The sequence below is a fragment of the Lissotriton helveticus genome, chromosome 11 (assembly GCF_964261635.1).
Source record: "Lissotriton helveticus chromosome 11, aLisHel1.1, whole genome shotgun sequence".
Classification (NCBI taxonomy): domain Eukaryota; kingdom Metazoa; phylum Chordata; class Amphibia; order Caudata; family Salamandridae; genus Lissotriton; species Lissotriton helveticus.
The window spans coordinates 59,163,147-59,177,427 of record NC_136072.1 but is presented as its reverse complement, the minus strand read 5'-3'; the positions used below and the strand labels follow the sequence as shown (position 1 = coordinate 59,177,427).

Genomic DNA, 14,281 nt, shown 5'->3' with positions numbered 1-14,281 from the left:
TGTGTTGTTCCTGCTTCATGTGTGGGGATTTTACATTTCTACAGTCTGTGCTTCACCAGTCATAAATGTAAGAAAAGTTGCATTTCACTTCTCTTTGTGTGCATATTTTTCTATTATTATGTTTGCTTGTGTGGAGTGGCAATGTGTGCTGTGCTTTACTGGATCAATGTGGACACTGTTGTGATAATTTAATAGGCAACATAGAAACAGGCATAGCAGTGTGTGCTTAATGGTGGCAATGTGGAAGCTGGTTATATAATTCATGCTCTCTGTGGTGTGTTAGTTGACTCGCGTATTGCACTTTCTGTAGCTTGAGGGTAAATTTCCTACCTGAGCATGCAAAACCTATAATCCATACCACCAACTCTAGCACCAAAAGCATCTCTTGCCAGGAATAGCACTTCTTCTTTTTGAGGAACATCACTGCAGTTTTAGCATCTATGGCCCATTTTAACCCCATCATTTACAAGTTGACTGACACTGAATATCACCCACCAGAGCCCAGCAATATGTAAGAAGCACTGTGTGTTACCTGAGGAACGGATACATAATGGACTCACCCTGACAGTTGATGGTACCACCAGGCATGGAATTTGGTATTCCAGAAATAACCAACAGACTTAGGTGGGTTAATAAGTGCCAGATCTGCAATAATATTACATGTATCAGACACTTTAGACATTTCCTGTGGCAGAGGTGTTTAGTATTTAGTGTTTTGCTTCTGTATGTAATTTTCTGACAGGCACAAACATAATCTGATGCAGACAATAATAAGCATGGCACTGAGGGAGACCTGGCTGTAAGGATGCACAGATTGCATCCTGAATCTGACTGCCCCTGAGGCCTAAGGCCCATCAATTTCCCTCACCCCAATTTTGCTTATGTTAACATAATAGGCACTTCACACTTGGACAGTTACACTAGTAAATGGAGTCAGGCCTAATGGAATATACACCCCAACAGTGCTGGTGTTAAAAGAACACATAGCAAAGGTAACCTGGGCATGCGAACAGGCACAAATAAAAGTGGTTACATAGGGCCCGATTCACAGAACTAACTTAAGACAAAATCCTAAACTTACTACTTTTGGTATTCACAGAAGTTAGGATTTTGTCTTAAGTTTGTCTTAAGACAGACTTAAGACAGACTTAAGACAAAATCCTAACTTAAGTCTGTCTTAAGACAAACTTAAGACAAAATCCTAACTTCTGTGAATACCAAAAGTAGTAAGTTTAGAATTTTGTCTTAAGTTAGTTCTGTGAATCGGCCCCACTGAGTTTCTTGAATAGGCAGCTGCTTGTCTTGAACCAACATCAATAGGACACCATAGACTAATGAATCTCTGAGGAAATACCCTGGCTGATGTTGCACACTTCAATGCAACGCTTGATGAGGCACTCCTCTTACTCTGATAATGAACATACTCACTTTCGATGTGCAAGGAGGAGCAACACTGAGTGCCAGAAAACATTAGCTAGCAACTAAGACCCTGGATTTTCTTGAACAGAGCCTGTGCAAGTCCATCTTTGAGAGTTTGACTGAGATAACTGTGTATTAGAAGTAAGTGTAGTTCAGTTTAGGTAAGGTTTATACTTGGTGCACTAAAAACTGCATCACAAGAACTGTTTCTGAACCTTTGCACCTGAGCACATACCCGGAAGAACTCTCAACTTACTAACTGGTCTTAGTGCTCACTTACTTCTCTCTGTGGGCACTGAAAAGCCCAGTGGAAACAGCAAATGTGGAATTCCTCTGTGTCTTGTAATAAGTTGGTTTATTTTTAAGGTACAAAAGGGAGCAAATAAAGTGACACAGAGCATTGACAAGCTATCAAAATCGTTTGTCATCTTGAAAACACCTTTAGGAGTTTAATTGAGGTGACTTTGTAGTAAGACTGGGCATAGACTAGTTTAGGAAAATTCCTAAAAATGCACCCATATGAAAACGTGCAGCATTAAAAGTATCATTATAATCGTGCAACATTATTTTGGTTGATGGAAGAGCGGTAGAAGAAACATTCAGATTGAAAGGTAGGTATATGTGTGTGTGTATGTTTGTGTGTGTATGTTTGTGTGTGTGTGTTTGTGTGCATGTGTTTGTGTGCATGTGTGTGTGTGTCCTTGTCTCTCTCTCTCTCTATATATATGTATATATATATATATATATAGACACATGCACCCAAACACACACACCTACCTTTCAATGGGAATGTTTCTACCTTCAATCTGAATGTTTATATATAGTCAAATACCAACTCTAGCTTGGCATGAGCGACTCTGATAGAGCAACAAAGAATCTATGACCAGTGACCCACCATCAACTTTTTCTTCGTCTCATGTATCAAGGCATCTGTCTGTGTAAAGAGAGAAAGGGGTCCCAGTGTATAATCATCAATTGACACAAATTAATCAAGATGAAGAAACGTCAAATAAATCTACACTGTATTTATTCACAATGTAGGTGTACGTTAAATATCGTATCTTGCAATAAACATCATCGTCAGCTCGCGTCTGGCAAAAGGCCATTGCCAGACGCGAGCTGACGAGACGCCGGATTTATTCTGTCTCCGATGGTGCCAATCTGCCGTTTTCCTTAAACAACGAGTGAACGGGGACATGAACAGTTAAAGTCTACCTTCGGATTCTCCACCCCGACCTCAAGCCTTGATTTGATTCCACCGTTAACGCCCGCCCTAATTACCTGAGGGCCTTCAAGATCGGCACACCATGATTTGAAGTTAACATCACAAGATGTATCTCACCCTTTCTACTATCAATTTGAAGACGAGCAACAATTGATTTGGTTGCCTGCCCCCACCCTGTCCTGATGAAGACCCCGCAGCAAGGGTACAACTAACTCCTGCAACAATTAGAGGGTCGAAACGTCGACAACTGTTTCTTGTTTATCAGCTTCACCCCAAAATTGTAACATTAATGTATTATATGGAGTATGATTTTGATCAAGTGATGTAGTAAACCTATGGTCTTTTGTTGGTTTATATTTAAATTGACATACAAGTGCGTCTGCGCCATTTGGTTGATTTTACTGTCACTATTCCCTATCCACAAAATCCTCACCTCATCACTTCCCTTTTCCCCTGGGGCACTGTACAGCCGTTTAAATGTTTATTGCAAGATACGATATTTAACGTACACCTACATTGTGAATAAATACAGTGTAGATTTATTTGATGTTTCTTCATCTTGATTAATTTGTGTCAATTGATGATTATACACTGGGACCCCTTTCTCTCAGTACTGTTACTACCCAGGTCCCAGTGACTATGTTTGGGTGAACCCTTTTGTTATACTCTGTCTGTGTAAAGAGCACTATAAACTATATATTCAGCTGGTAAATATTTACACAGTCAACAGTAATAACAACCACCTTGTAACCAGGTGTACAGTACCTGCATGAGGACCTCGTGGTGAAGCACAAAGTTCAGGGTCCACAGGTTGCCGATGATGGGCAGCGGAGTCGGTCCAGGGGGGTATCTTCTCCTCAACCACTGAAGCTTGAAGTAATGTGCAATGAAGAGAGTGAGAAACAGAGCAATCAACAGCTCAGTGATTGACAGCATGGTAGGTGCCTGTCTCTTCTCTGCTTCGAGCAGATCTCCTAAACAGTGGAATTTTAAATTTACTCTATGCACTATTCTTCCCTCTTGTCTTAGTAAAATGTATTCCTCGTTTATGAATCCTATATCTATTTCTCTAGTTGTTTACTATTCTGTTTTCTCTCTCTTTATCTCTTCTCTCTGTATCTCTTCCTATCCCTTTTGTCTCCCTATGTACACTGATTCTATACCATGTCTTTCTTTGCCCTGAATGTTCTCCTTCCTTCCCTTCTTCTGCTCACCCTTCATTTGACCCCATTCACCCCCTTTCTCTTCCTTTGTCCACTTTCTGTTCCTGTTTTCTCTTAGCTTTTCCTCCTCTATGTCCAGCCTCAATATCTATCTTCTTCAGTATGGATGCAAAGCCTGTGCATCTCTCTCCCCCTTTCTATTTCAGCAAAGGTCACCTTCTCAGTCTCATTCATTCTTCTCTTCTCTTCCCTTTTATACTTTGTCTAAGAACTGCAGAGGAGGCGTATATTCTTGAGTGTACAAGATAAGAGTTTGCTGTTTGTGTAAGAGACATGCTTATCGCCTGTAAATTGGAATATTTGCTCTTTCGTCATTGCCCTGCTGTTTATTGACCTCTTGTAAGGACATGCAAATGTACTGCCAATAAACACATCTCTTTTCCAGGGCTCATGTCCAGTGCTTGGAATCTGTGCCACAGGTCCTGATGACTCGTATATTTTAATGGGCCAATTACATTTAAATTGACCCCTCAGGTACAAATCAGGAATAATTATTGTGGGTCTTTTTAAAGAAAATGTAACCACAGACATGTTAATAAGATAATGTGAATATTATCCAGTTAGGCTTCTGCATAACACACCGGGTTATCACCTCTATGGTGGATCATGTTCTGTTTGTCGCTATCCTTTTATCGTGTGACCTCTCCAAAAGGCGTGCAAATGAACTGGCAACAGAATAATCTACCTGGGCGGTGGTCCAGTGCTTGGTGGCTGTGCCGGAGGACCCGACTGTTTAAGGGTATCCATTTGCCTTGTTAAATGCATTTTAAGTTTAAATGATTATTTAGACACAAACATGGAATGTTGATCGTGGATCTTGTAAGGTAAATGAATTAAATTGTGCATGGAACATTGTACCTGAAAGCAGAATGCGAAATAAGCTCAAATGACACAGCATATGGATGAATATGTCAGAGCTCTGTTCCAAACAGACCTCATCTACCAGCTTTCCTCATCAACCGACTGACTTCCTGTAGAAAATTGCCACCACATTCCAATACATTACGTTCTTGAACATAAACATTCCATGAGATTACAATTCTTCCGCCCCTCCCCCTTTTTTAACCATCAAAACAGAGATGCACACTAGACTACTAAAATATCTAAAACAATATGATATATGCAACACAAACTCCTTTATCTTTTTTTATATTTTCAAACATATTCTTTCAGATAGTTTGGGTTCTGAGTTGTTCTGCCACTACTGCCACTTCCATTGCATTCTTGCAATGCCTTTGGTCAGGAGCTCGCTCCCCTACGACCGCAGCACCACCTAGCTGTGCCCGTGTCCTGACCCCCGCCCACGCTGCTGTTCACGTGATCGAGGCCCTCCTCCACCCGCAGGCATCCGCCTGCACCTCATCTCTGGTGTCTAGTGGGCTCCTGGTAAGCGTCGCTAGACTCGTGCATTGTGCCTCTTGTAACTGTTTTGTGCATTGTGCCTCTTGTAACTGTTTTATTGTGCCTTGACTTATCGTACCATTCTTCATTCGTTTCCTTTGTGCCTTTCTGGTTTTCTGCCTGTTGCCCCTTGTGCGCTCCCCTTTGCCGGCTCTCTCTGAGCCGCTTCCCTGCCGCTGCCTCCCTGCGGCCCTGCCCCCCTCGCACCCCCATTCGCCGCTCCCTCCTGCCTCCCAGTTGCTCATCCCTCCCTCCTCCCTTCTTAATGGCGGTCGCTGTGCGTCAAGGGTGAGTGACCTATGACCTGCCTTTGGTCAGGAGCTTGCTCCCCCGCGACCGCAGCACCACCTAGCCGTGCCCGTGCCCTGACCCCCGTCCACGCTGCTGTTCGCGTGCTCGAGGCCCTCCTCCACCCGCAGGCATCCGCCTGCGCCTCATCCCTGGTGTCTAGTGGGCTCCTGGTAAGCGTCGCTAGACTCGTGCATTGTGCCTCTTGTAACTGTTTTGTGCATTGTGCCTCTTGTAACTGTTTTATTGTGCCTTGACTTATCGTACCATTCTTCATTCGCTTCCTAAGTGCCTTTCCGGTTTTCTGCCTGTTGCCCCTTGTGCGCTCCCCTTTGCCGGCTCTCTCTGAGCCGCTTCCCCGCCGCTGCCTCCCTGAGGCCCCGCCCCCCTCGTGCCCCCATTCCCCACTCCCTCCTGCCTCCCAGCTGCTCCTCCCTCCTTCCTCCCTTCTTAATGGTGGTTGCGCCGCTGGCGCCCTGGAGGCACGCCAGAGGCAAGCCCATCTGCGCCCGCCCGCGCCTGGACCGCACCCAGCGCCAGAACCCCTGGACCCCGCGCCCGCCGTGACGCCAGACTGCACTATGACTCAAGCTCCCTCCACGCACTCAACACCGGATGAGACCACCCCTGCTACCAGGCCATCCCGTATTAGGGCCCTTCACCTCCCGGAACTGCAGCTTCACCAGCATCCAGCCTGCCAAACCATCATCCACCTCAGATGCATCCTCCTCAACACCTGCTCCGCTCGCAAGCACCCCATCGAACTTTGGGACCTCCTAGATTCTACCCCCCCCGTCGTCGCCTTCCTGACGGAGACCTGGCTGAATGCCACCTCAGCGCCGGACATCGCCATGGCCATCCCACAAGGCTACAAGATCGCCCGCAGAGACCGCGTCAACGGAGTTAGAGGGGGAATCGCCATCGTCCACAAAGACACCCTCAGAGTCTCGACCAACACCGACGACACCCTCACCACTGCCAAACACATGCACTTCCAGATCCACACCGACCCCAACATGACCCTCAGAGGAACACTCATCTACAGACCACCCGGACCACGACCACAGTTCAACAACACCATCGCCGACCTCATCCACACCCTCGCCTCCACGGGCTACATCCTGCTCGGGGATCTTGACTTCCACCTCGAGAACAGCAACAACGACAACTCCACCGCCCTGACCGACAATCTCGCCAACCCCGGACTCAAACAGCTCGTGACAACCCCCACCCACGCCGCCGGACACACGCTGGACCCCATCTTCTCAGCAAGCCCCCACGTTTTCTTCAACCACACCACCGAACCCCACTGGACCGACCACAGATGCGTCCACTTCACCTTCAAGAAACCCACCACACACCACCGCGCCCAACAGTTGCCAGGCCGCTGCTGGGGCAAGGTCACCGAGGACCAACTGACTACCACCCTTGCCCTGAGACCACCCGCTGACCCCAAAGACACCGACACCGCCGCGACAAACCTCAAACAGTGGATCAATGACTGCGCCAATGCCCTCGCCCCTCTCAAGATCTCCACAACTAACCACACCAACAAGAAAGCCGCCTAGTTCACCGAAGACCTCTGGACATCCAAGCGCACCTGCCGGAAGCTGGAGAAGAAATGGCTCCACGACCAAACACCAGACAGCCACACAGCCCACAAGAACACCACCCGTAGACACCACCAACTCATCAGGACCACCAAGAGGACCGCCTTCAAGAACCGCCTAGACAACAACGCACACAACACCAAAGAGCTCTTCAGCATTGTGCAAGAACTCTCCAACCCCAGCTCCAACACTAACGACATTCCACCATCACAGGACCTGTGCGACTCCCTGGTCACCTTCTTCTACCGCAAGATCACTGACATCCACGACAGCTTCAACTCCGACACCCCCGCACCCACCACCGAGACCACCACCCACGCGACCTCCACCCGCACCAGCCGCCTGATCTCCTGGCCCACCGTCAGCGACGAAGACACCATCAAAACCATGAACTCCATCCACTCCGGATCTCCATCGGACCCTTGCCCTCACCACGTTTTCAACAAAGCCAGCACAACCATCGCACCCCACCTCCGGAAAGCAATCAACATCTCCTTCGAGACAGCAACCTTTCCGGAAAGCTGGAAGCACGCCGGGATCAACGCCCTACTGAAGAAACCCAAGGTGGACCCCAAGGAACTCAAGAACTTCCGGCCCATCTCCCTGCTCCCGTCCCCGGCAAAAGTGACAGAGAAGATTCTCAACAAACAGCTAACCCGCTACCTCGAGGACAACAACATCCTGGACCCTTCTCAATCCGGTTTTCGCAGCAACCATAGCACCGACACCGCCCTCATCGCCGCCACTGATGACATCAGGATCCTGATGGACAAGGGAGAAACAGCCGCCATCATCCACTTGGACCTATCAGCAGCCTTCGACACGGTCTGCCACCGCACCTTAGCAGCACGCCTCCATGACGCCCGAATCCAAGAGAAGGCCCTGGCCTGGACCACATCCTTCCTCTCTGGCAGAACCCAGAGCATCCGCCTCCCACCCTTCCACTCAAAAACCACTGAGATCATCTGCAGCATCCGTCAGGGATCCTCCCTCAGCCGGACACTGTTCAATATCTACATGGCACTGCTCGCCCACGTCGCACGACAACATAGCCTCAACATCATCTCCTACGCCGACGACACCGAGCTGATCATCTCCCTCACCGAAGACCCCCACACCTCCACAGAGGAATGAAGGCCGTCGCCGACTGGATGAAGGACAGCAGACTGAAGCTGAACTCAGACAAGACGGAGGTCCTCATTCTCGGACCCACCCCATCAGCCTGGGATGACTCCTGGTGGCCCACATCGCTAGGTACTGCCTCGGAACCCACCGACCACACACGCAACCTGGGGGTCATCCTCGACTCTGCCCTCTCCATGACCAAGCAAGTGAATGCCGTCTCCGCGTCCTGCTTCAACACCCTCCAAATGCTCCGCAGGATCTTCAAATGGATCCCCCCCGACACGAGAAAAACCGTCACCCACGCCTTCGTCACCAGCAGACTCGACTACGGGAACGCCCTCTACTCAGGAACAACAACCAAGCTCCTGAGACGACTACAACGAATCCAGAACGCCTCGGCACAACTGATCCTCAACGTCACACCCCATCTGAGAGAACTACACTGGCTCCCCGTCAACAAAAGGATCACCTTCAAACTCCTCATCCACGCACACAAAGCGCTACACAACACCGGACCTACATACCTCAACGACCGACTCAGCTTCCACAACACCCCCACGTGCTGCCTCCACTCTGCCAGCCTCGCCTTCGCCTCAGTTCCTCGTATCCGGAAAACCACCGCCGCCGGCAGATCCTTCTCCTACCTCGCCACCAAGACCTGGAACTCTCTCCCTACCAGCCTACGACAGACCCAGGACCTGCTGGCCTTTAGAAGACTCCTCAAGACCTTGCTCTTCGATCAGAAGCACCCCCCCCCGAGACCCGCACGGGTATGTAGGGCGCTTTAGAAATGCAGTGATTGATTGATTGATTGCTGATTCTCATTATTCAAGTTTCCCAACCTAGACAAAGGTATTCCTCCTTTTGCTTTGATCATCCAAATATATCATTACCCTTTCCAAAACATACATTTTTGTAACAGCTAACCTTCTCTAAACTCTACTTTACCATAAAAGTAACCCCACATAGGGATTTCCTATCCACCATAACCTCTTGGTTTTACATCTAATATTTCCAGCTTATTATGTTCTCCATACAAACAGTGGTAGTTTTTCTTAGATATTGTCAATCTTGAACATGACGAGAAGACCCTTCTCACCTTCACACCATCAACACTTATGGCTTCACACAGGTTGTCAAATATGTTGCGACACAATTGTAAAATAACTTCACTGCAACTGATGCAGCGCTACTCCAGAAATATTTTCTAAAAACCTCATCACCTTTCCCTGAAATATTAAATCACACAATTCTCATCAGTGGGGCCCATAACACTGCAAGTCACTCGTAAACATTTCATCCTATTCCATGGATTGGTGAAAATCACAGGAGAGCTGCTGGATCATTGCGGAGTGTCTAAATTAAAACTAAATATTTATACTATTTATACCTGAAGTTTAAATTGTTTTACCATGATTTTATAATCAAGACAATTAATCAGACACACCACCATCGTTTAGTCGATGGATCTGCTAGAAAAAATTCAGGCTAAGTTAAATACAAGACCAGCTTAATTATCCATTTATCTAATTTTTATTCAAGTAGATTTTAGCATATCTGACGTTTATTCACTTTATTTATTTATTTTATTCAAAAATTTGACTTCAAGAAAAAGGAAAGTTTAGCTCAAACATTTATATTCATTTAATTCAAATTTCAGGAATAAACATTATTATAGGATACAGATATTAGCAACAGTCAGAATAGTTCCCACAGTCCATTTCCCTATTCTAACTATCTAACTATCAACCTCACCTAAAGTCTCCGCTCTCATTCAAGAAAGTATTTAATCAAAGTTTTCTTATGTCTCAGGAAATTCAGCATTTCAACAGCATCTCAGGAAGAAATCGAAAAGAGAGTTTTTTCTGAAGTCAAACATAATTCTTTTATACAATTTTTCACTAACTTAGTCTATCTAAAAAGTAACTATCATTCATATATAGCATCTCTGATTGGTCTGTCCAATGATGGATGTGCATCACCTCATCATCTTATTATTTGGCTTCCGCAACGTCAGCTGAAATTAAATGGTCCTTTGTTTTTAGAATGTCCGTTTCTGTCACGTTCTCAATCTGGAATTATCCAGTACAGTTCCCACGATTCACAATACTGATGTCCATATTTGTTGGCAGTCAACTAGGTTTTTCAGTTCATGCTGTCCTTGACCCACGCTGTTCAGGCACAGGCAGCTCGTATTCACGCTTGGCTTTGGTTGCACATGCGCGGTACATCTTTCTCTCAGAGTTTATTTAAAAGTCCATATTTAATTAGGCCTCACAGGCCAGAACGGGAACTATCATAGAAACAAACACAAAATAAACGTTAATTATTGAATTATAGCCCTTCTGTTTACCTCCCCCATACTAAGGTTTCCCTGTTAGTAGTTACCTAGCAAATAAACAACACTCATGCGTGATATACTCACCAATCTTCACCTCTATGCCACAAATAGACAGACAAAAAGCAATTGCATGCCGCTTTTGGTTAATTTACAAAGCTGCATTAGTTGTAAACATCACAACATCATTCAGTTAGTTGATAAGCAAATTAGTTTCCCACGTGTATTCGTGTGTGCACCTTATTCTACGTTGATTAATTTAAAAAACCACACAATTAGTTAAGGTTATAGTTATGAGAAAATTACTTTATGAGGGGTATACAAAATTTTGTTTCTCCACCTCGCTCCATCACAACTTTCATTTATTCATATGTTTTTGTGATCTGTCTGAACGACCTGCAACACTTTATAAAATTGCCTTTTTTCATCATTTGTGAAAAACTACTCTTTTGGGCTGGGCAATCTCTGAAACTGGCCATATGCCCTTGCTGGACATACCTATAAAATGTTCCCTTAATCCTCCCAAAACTCACTCGACTTTCCTTTCCCTTCACACCCTTCAAAGCACTAACTTGTGCCTGTGTTTTCTCACGTAAATCCTTCTTTATTTCCAACATATGAAGTGGTCCAATCTTTTAGATGTCATTAATACGTCATACAACGATGGCTCATCTTTTAGTCAAAGTTCCTCCCTTAACCCCTACTCCTTAGAGTTGAGAAGAAATTCTGGTATTCTGGATTAAACAGATGCAGATCCAGTCCTTCTCACCTAGACAAGAGGGCAGGAGATCTGCATGGCAGGGCAGCAGTCCTTCAGAGCAACAGTCCAGCAGAGTGGCAGTCCTTTCAGAAGCACAACAGTCCTTCTTCCTAGCAGAGTATCCACAGGTCGAGAAGTGCATTGAAGAGTTGGTGTTTGGGATCCAATATTTATACCTGGGTCTTCCTTTGAAGTGGGAGAAGCTTCTAGAAGTCTCCCTTTGAAGTCCACAGGCCAACTGCCTTCCCTGTCCTGGCTCCATACTGACTACAAGGGGTATGCAGCCCTTTCTGAGTAGGCAGGCTATCTCCTATTCCAGTGTAAGTAGGGCTGTGTCCAACTCCGCCATCCCATTCTGATGTCCATCCAGACACACCTACGGTCTCTATTGTGTGTGGCTGACTAAAAGGAATACACAAAGCCCAACTGTCAGTTTCACCCCATCATGTGACCCAGAGACAGGCTGCAGGCACTTAATGGCAGAGACAGGAAAATGCCAACTTTCTAAAAGTGGAAGAAGGCCAAGTCCTAAAAAATGACTTGGACTGGGTGTGCATCACTCTATCTATACTACTATTATAAAGTAAGAACTGGGAACCTTTGAGGCGGGTAAACTCGGGAACCACAGCGCCAATCCAAACACCCAATACATCATTGGAATTGGCAGGGTCTGCAGAGTGACATAGGCTATATAACCCCCAAAAATATAAGTTCTTTAAAAAATATACCTTACAAAAAAAATAGTCCCTTGGAAGTAGCGCCGGCCGTGCGCACGAACGTGCTGACATCATCAGCAGCGCGAGGAGTACAGCCATGGGGAGGAAAACTAATGCGGCGTTCGGCGGGAGGAGCACGGAAGAGAGCGGCGGCGACAGTGGGGACGCGAGTGAAGGGACTTCCTGGAGCGCGGAAAGGAGCAGACAATTTGTGACGGGTGTCAGTATTGCAGGGGGCCCTGAAGCAGCCTTAACGTCGGGGCGGCCGGGGGCCCAGAAGCAGCCTTTTGCTCCCGGACAACGTCAGGACGGGCTACAAATAAATGAATAAATAGGGAAAAAGAAGGCCCCCTCGACAACTCAGAAAAATAAATAAAACAGGCCTGTGTTTACTCGGAATCGGTAAAAGTGTGCAGCAAAACAGGGACTGAGGACCGGATTAACCCTCCTCCCCCCGGAGCTACTGAGACTCACAAGAGGCAGAGATAGTTGATAAAAAACACCTGATAACGGATCATGGACGCGGCAGGCGGGGGAGGGAGGGTGGGAGGGAGAGAGAATCAGTGGTTTGTGATATTCATCGGGTGAAGTCATTTTATATTTGTTTCTGTTTCCACTTTAACACCACGCACAGTAAATGTCTCTCCTGTTATTAAATCACATTTATAAAAAAGTGGAATCCTACATCGTAAACAATTTGGGTGCTGAGGTTTTGTCAGGTCTCTGCCAAAGTGCTGCTTTACAGTGATCAATCAGGCGTTTAATCAGTGCGTGAAGACACCAGCATCACTGCGACCAGAGAGGCCCCAGTTTACGGGAATTGTGGCATTATAAATTGTCTGCACATGTTAAGGTTTGTCAGCATTACAGTGAGATTGCAACAGGCATTTTTACACACCCCCTGGCAAAGGATGCAGACACCACTGCGACCAGAAGCCCAAGTTTATGAGACTGTGGCGCTAAGCTGTGTGCAAGTTATATGGTCATAAAAATACATGAATGATGGATGCAGGGTGGGTGCATTAATGATTGTTGGGTGGATGGGTGCATGGATGGATGCATGCATGATGGGTGGATGGATGCATGACTGATGGATGCAGGATGGATGGGTGGGTGGATGGATGGATGGGTGGATGCATGAATGAATGATGTATGGATGCAGGATGGGTGGGTGGATGGATGGGTGGATGCATGAATGATGTATGGATGGATGCATGCATGATGGGTGGATGCATGATGGATGGGTGGATGCATGAATGAATGATGTATGGATGCAGGATAGGTGGGTGGGTGGATGGATGGAGGGGTGGATGCATGAATGAATGATGGATGGATGCAGGATGGATGGGTGGATGCATGAATGATGTATGGATGGATGCATGAATGAATGATGGATGGATGCAGGATGGGTGGATGCATGAATGATGTATGGATGGATGCATGGATGCATGCATGATGGGTGGATGCATGATGGATCGATGCATCAATGAATGATGTATGGATGCAGGATGGGTGGGTGGATGCATGAATGAATGATGTATGGATGCAGGATGGGTGGGTGGATGGATGGGTGGATGCATGAATGATGTATGGATGGATGCATGGATGCATGCATGATGGGTGGATGCATGATGGATGGATGGGTGGATGCATGAATGAATGATGTATGGATGCAGGATGGGTGGGTGGGTGGATGGATGTGTGGATGCATGAATGATGTATGGATGGATGCAAGGTGGTTCGGGCTCACTCGCTGCGCTCGCTCTCTGCGGTGCAATATGCAAATTAGTTTACGCCGCACCACTTTCAAATGTCACCAGCCGCCCCTGATTGTCTGCACTTTTTAGTTTATTCCTGCATAACGCTTGCGCTGTGCTTGTGAAATCAATTGTATCTATCCATACTAATATAATAAAGAGAGAGCCCAAACCTTTGAGGCGGGTAATCTCAGGAACCACAGCACCAATCAAAACACCCAATACAGCGTTGGAAAGGGCAGTTGCAGCAGAAGGACATAGGCTATGCAGACACCCACCATATACATTTAAAAGGTAAAAGAACCGTGCCAGAAAAGTAGTCCCTTGTGGGCATGTCTGCGTTGTGCTGTGGGGATGTGCTGGGGGCGTGACAAACGCTGGGGGCGTGTGGTATGTTCCGCCCTTCATGCCATGTCTCA

The 14,281-nt window shown here is 46.5% G+C and overlaps 1 protein-coding gene across 1 annotated transcript in view; it reads right to left on the bottom strand.

The window, feature by feature from the left end:
- LOC144791755 (cytochrome P450 2J6-like) overlaps positions 1–4,020 on the bottom strand; it is an 80,978-nt gene extending 76,958 nt beyond the window's left edge. Inside the window, exon 1 of the mRNA XM_078666525.1 lies at positions 3,410–4,020. Coding sequence (XP_078522651.1) covers positions 3,410–3,580 — 171 coding nt within the window. The 5' untranslated portion in view covers positions 3,581–4,020. The remainder of the gene's footprint in view (positions 1–3,409) is intronic.
- Between the last annotated feature and the right edge of the window lie 10,261 nt (positions 4,021–14,281).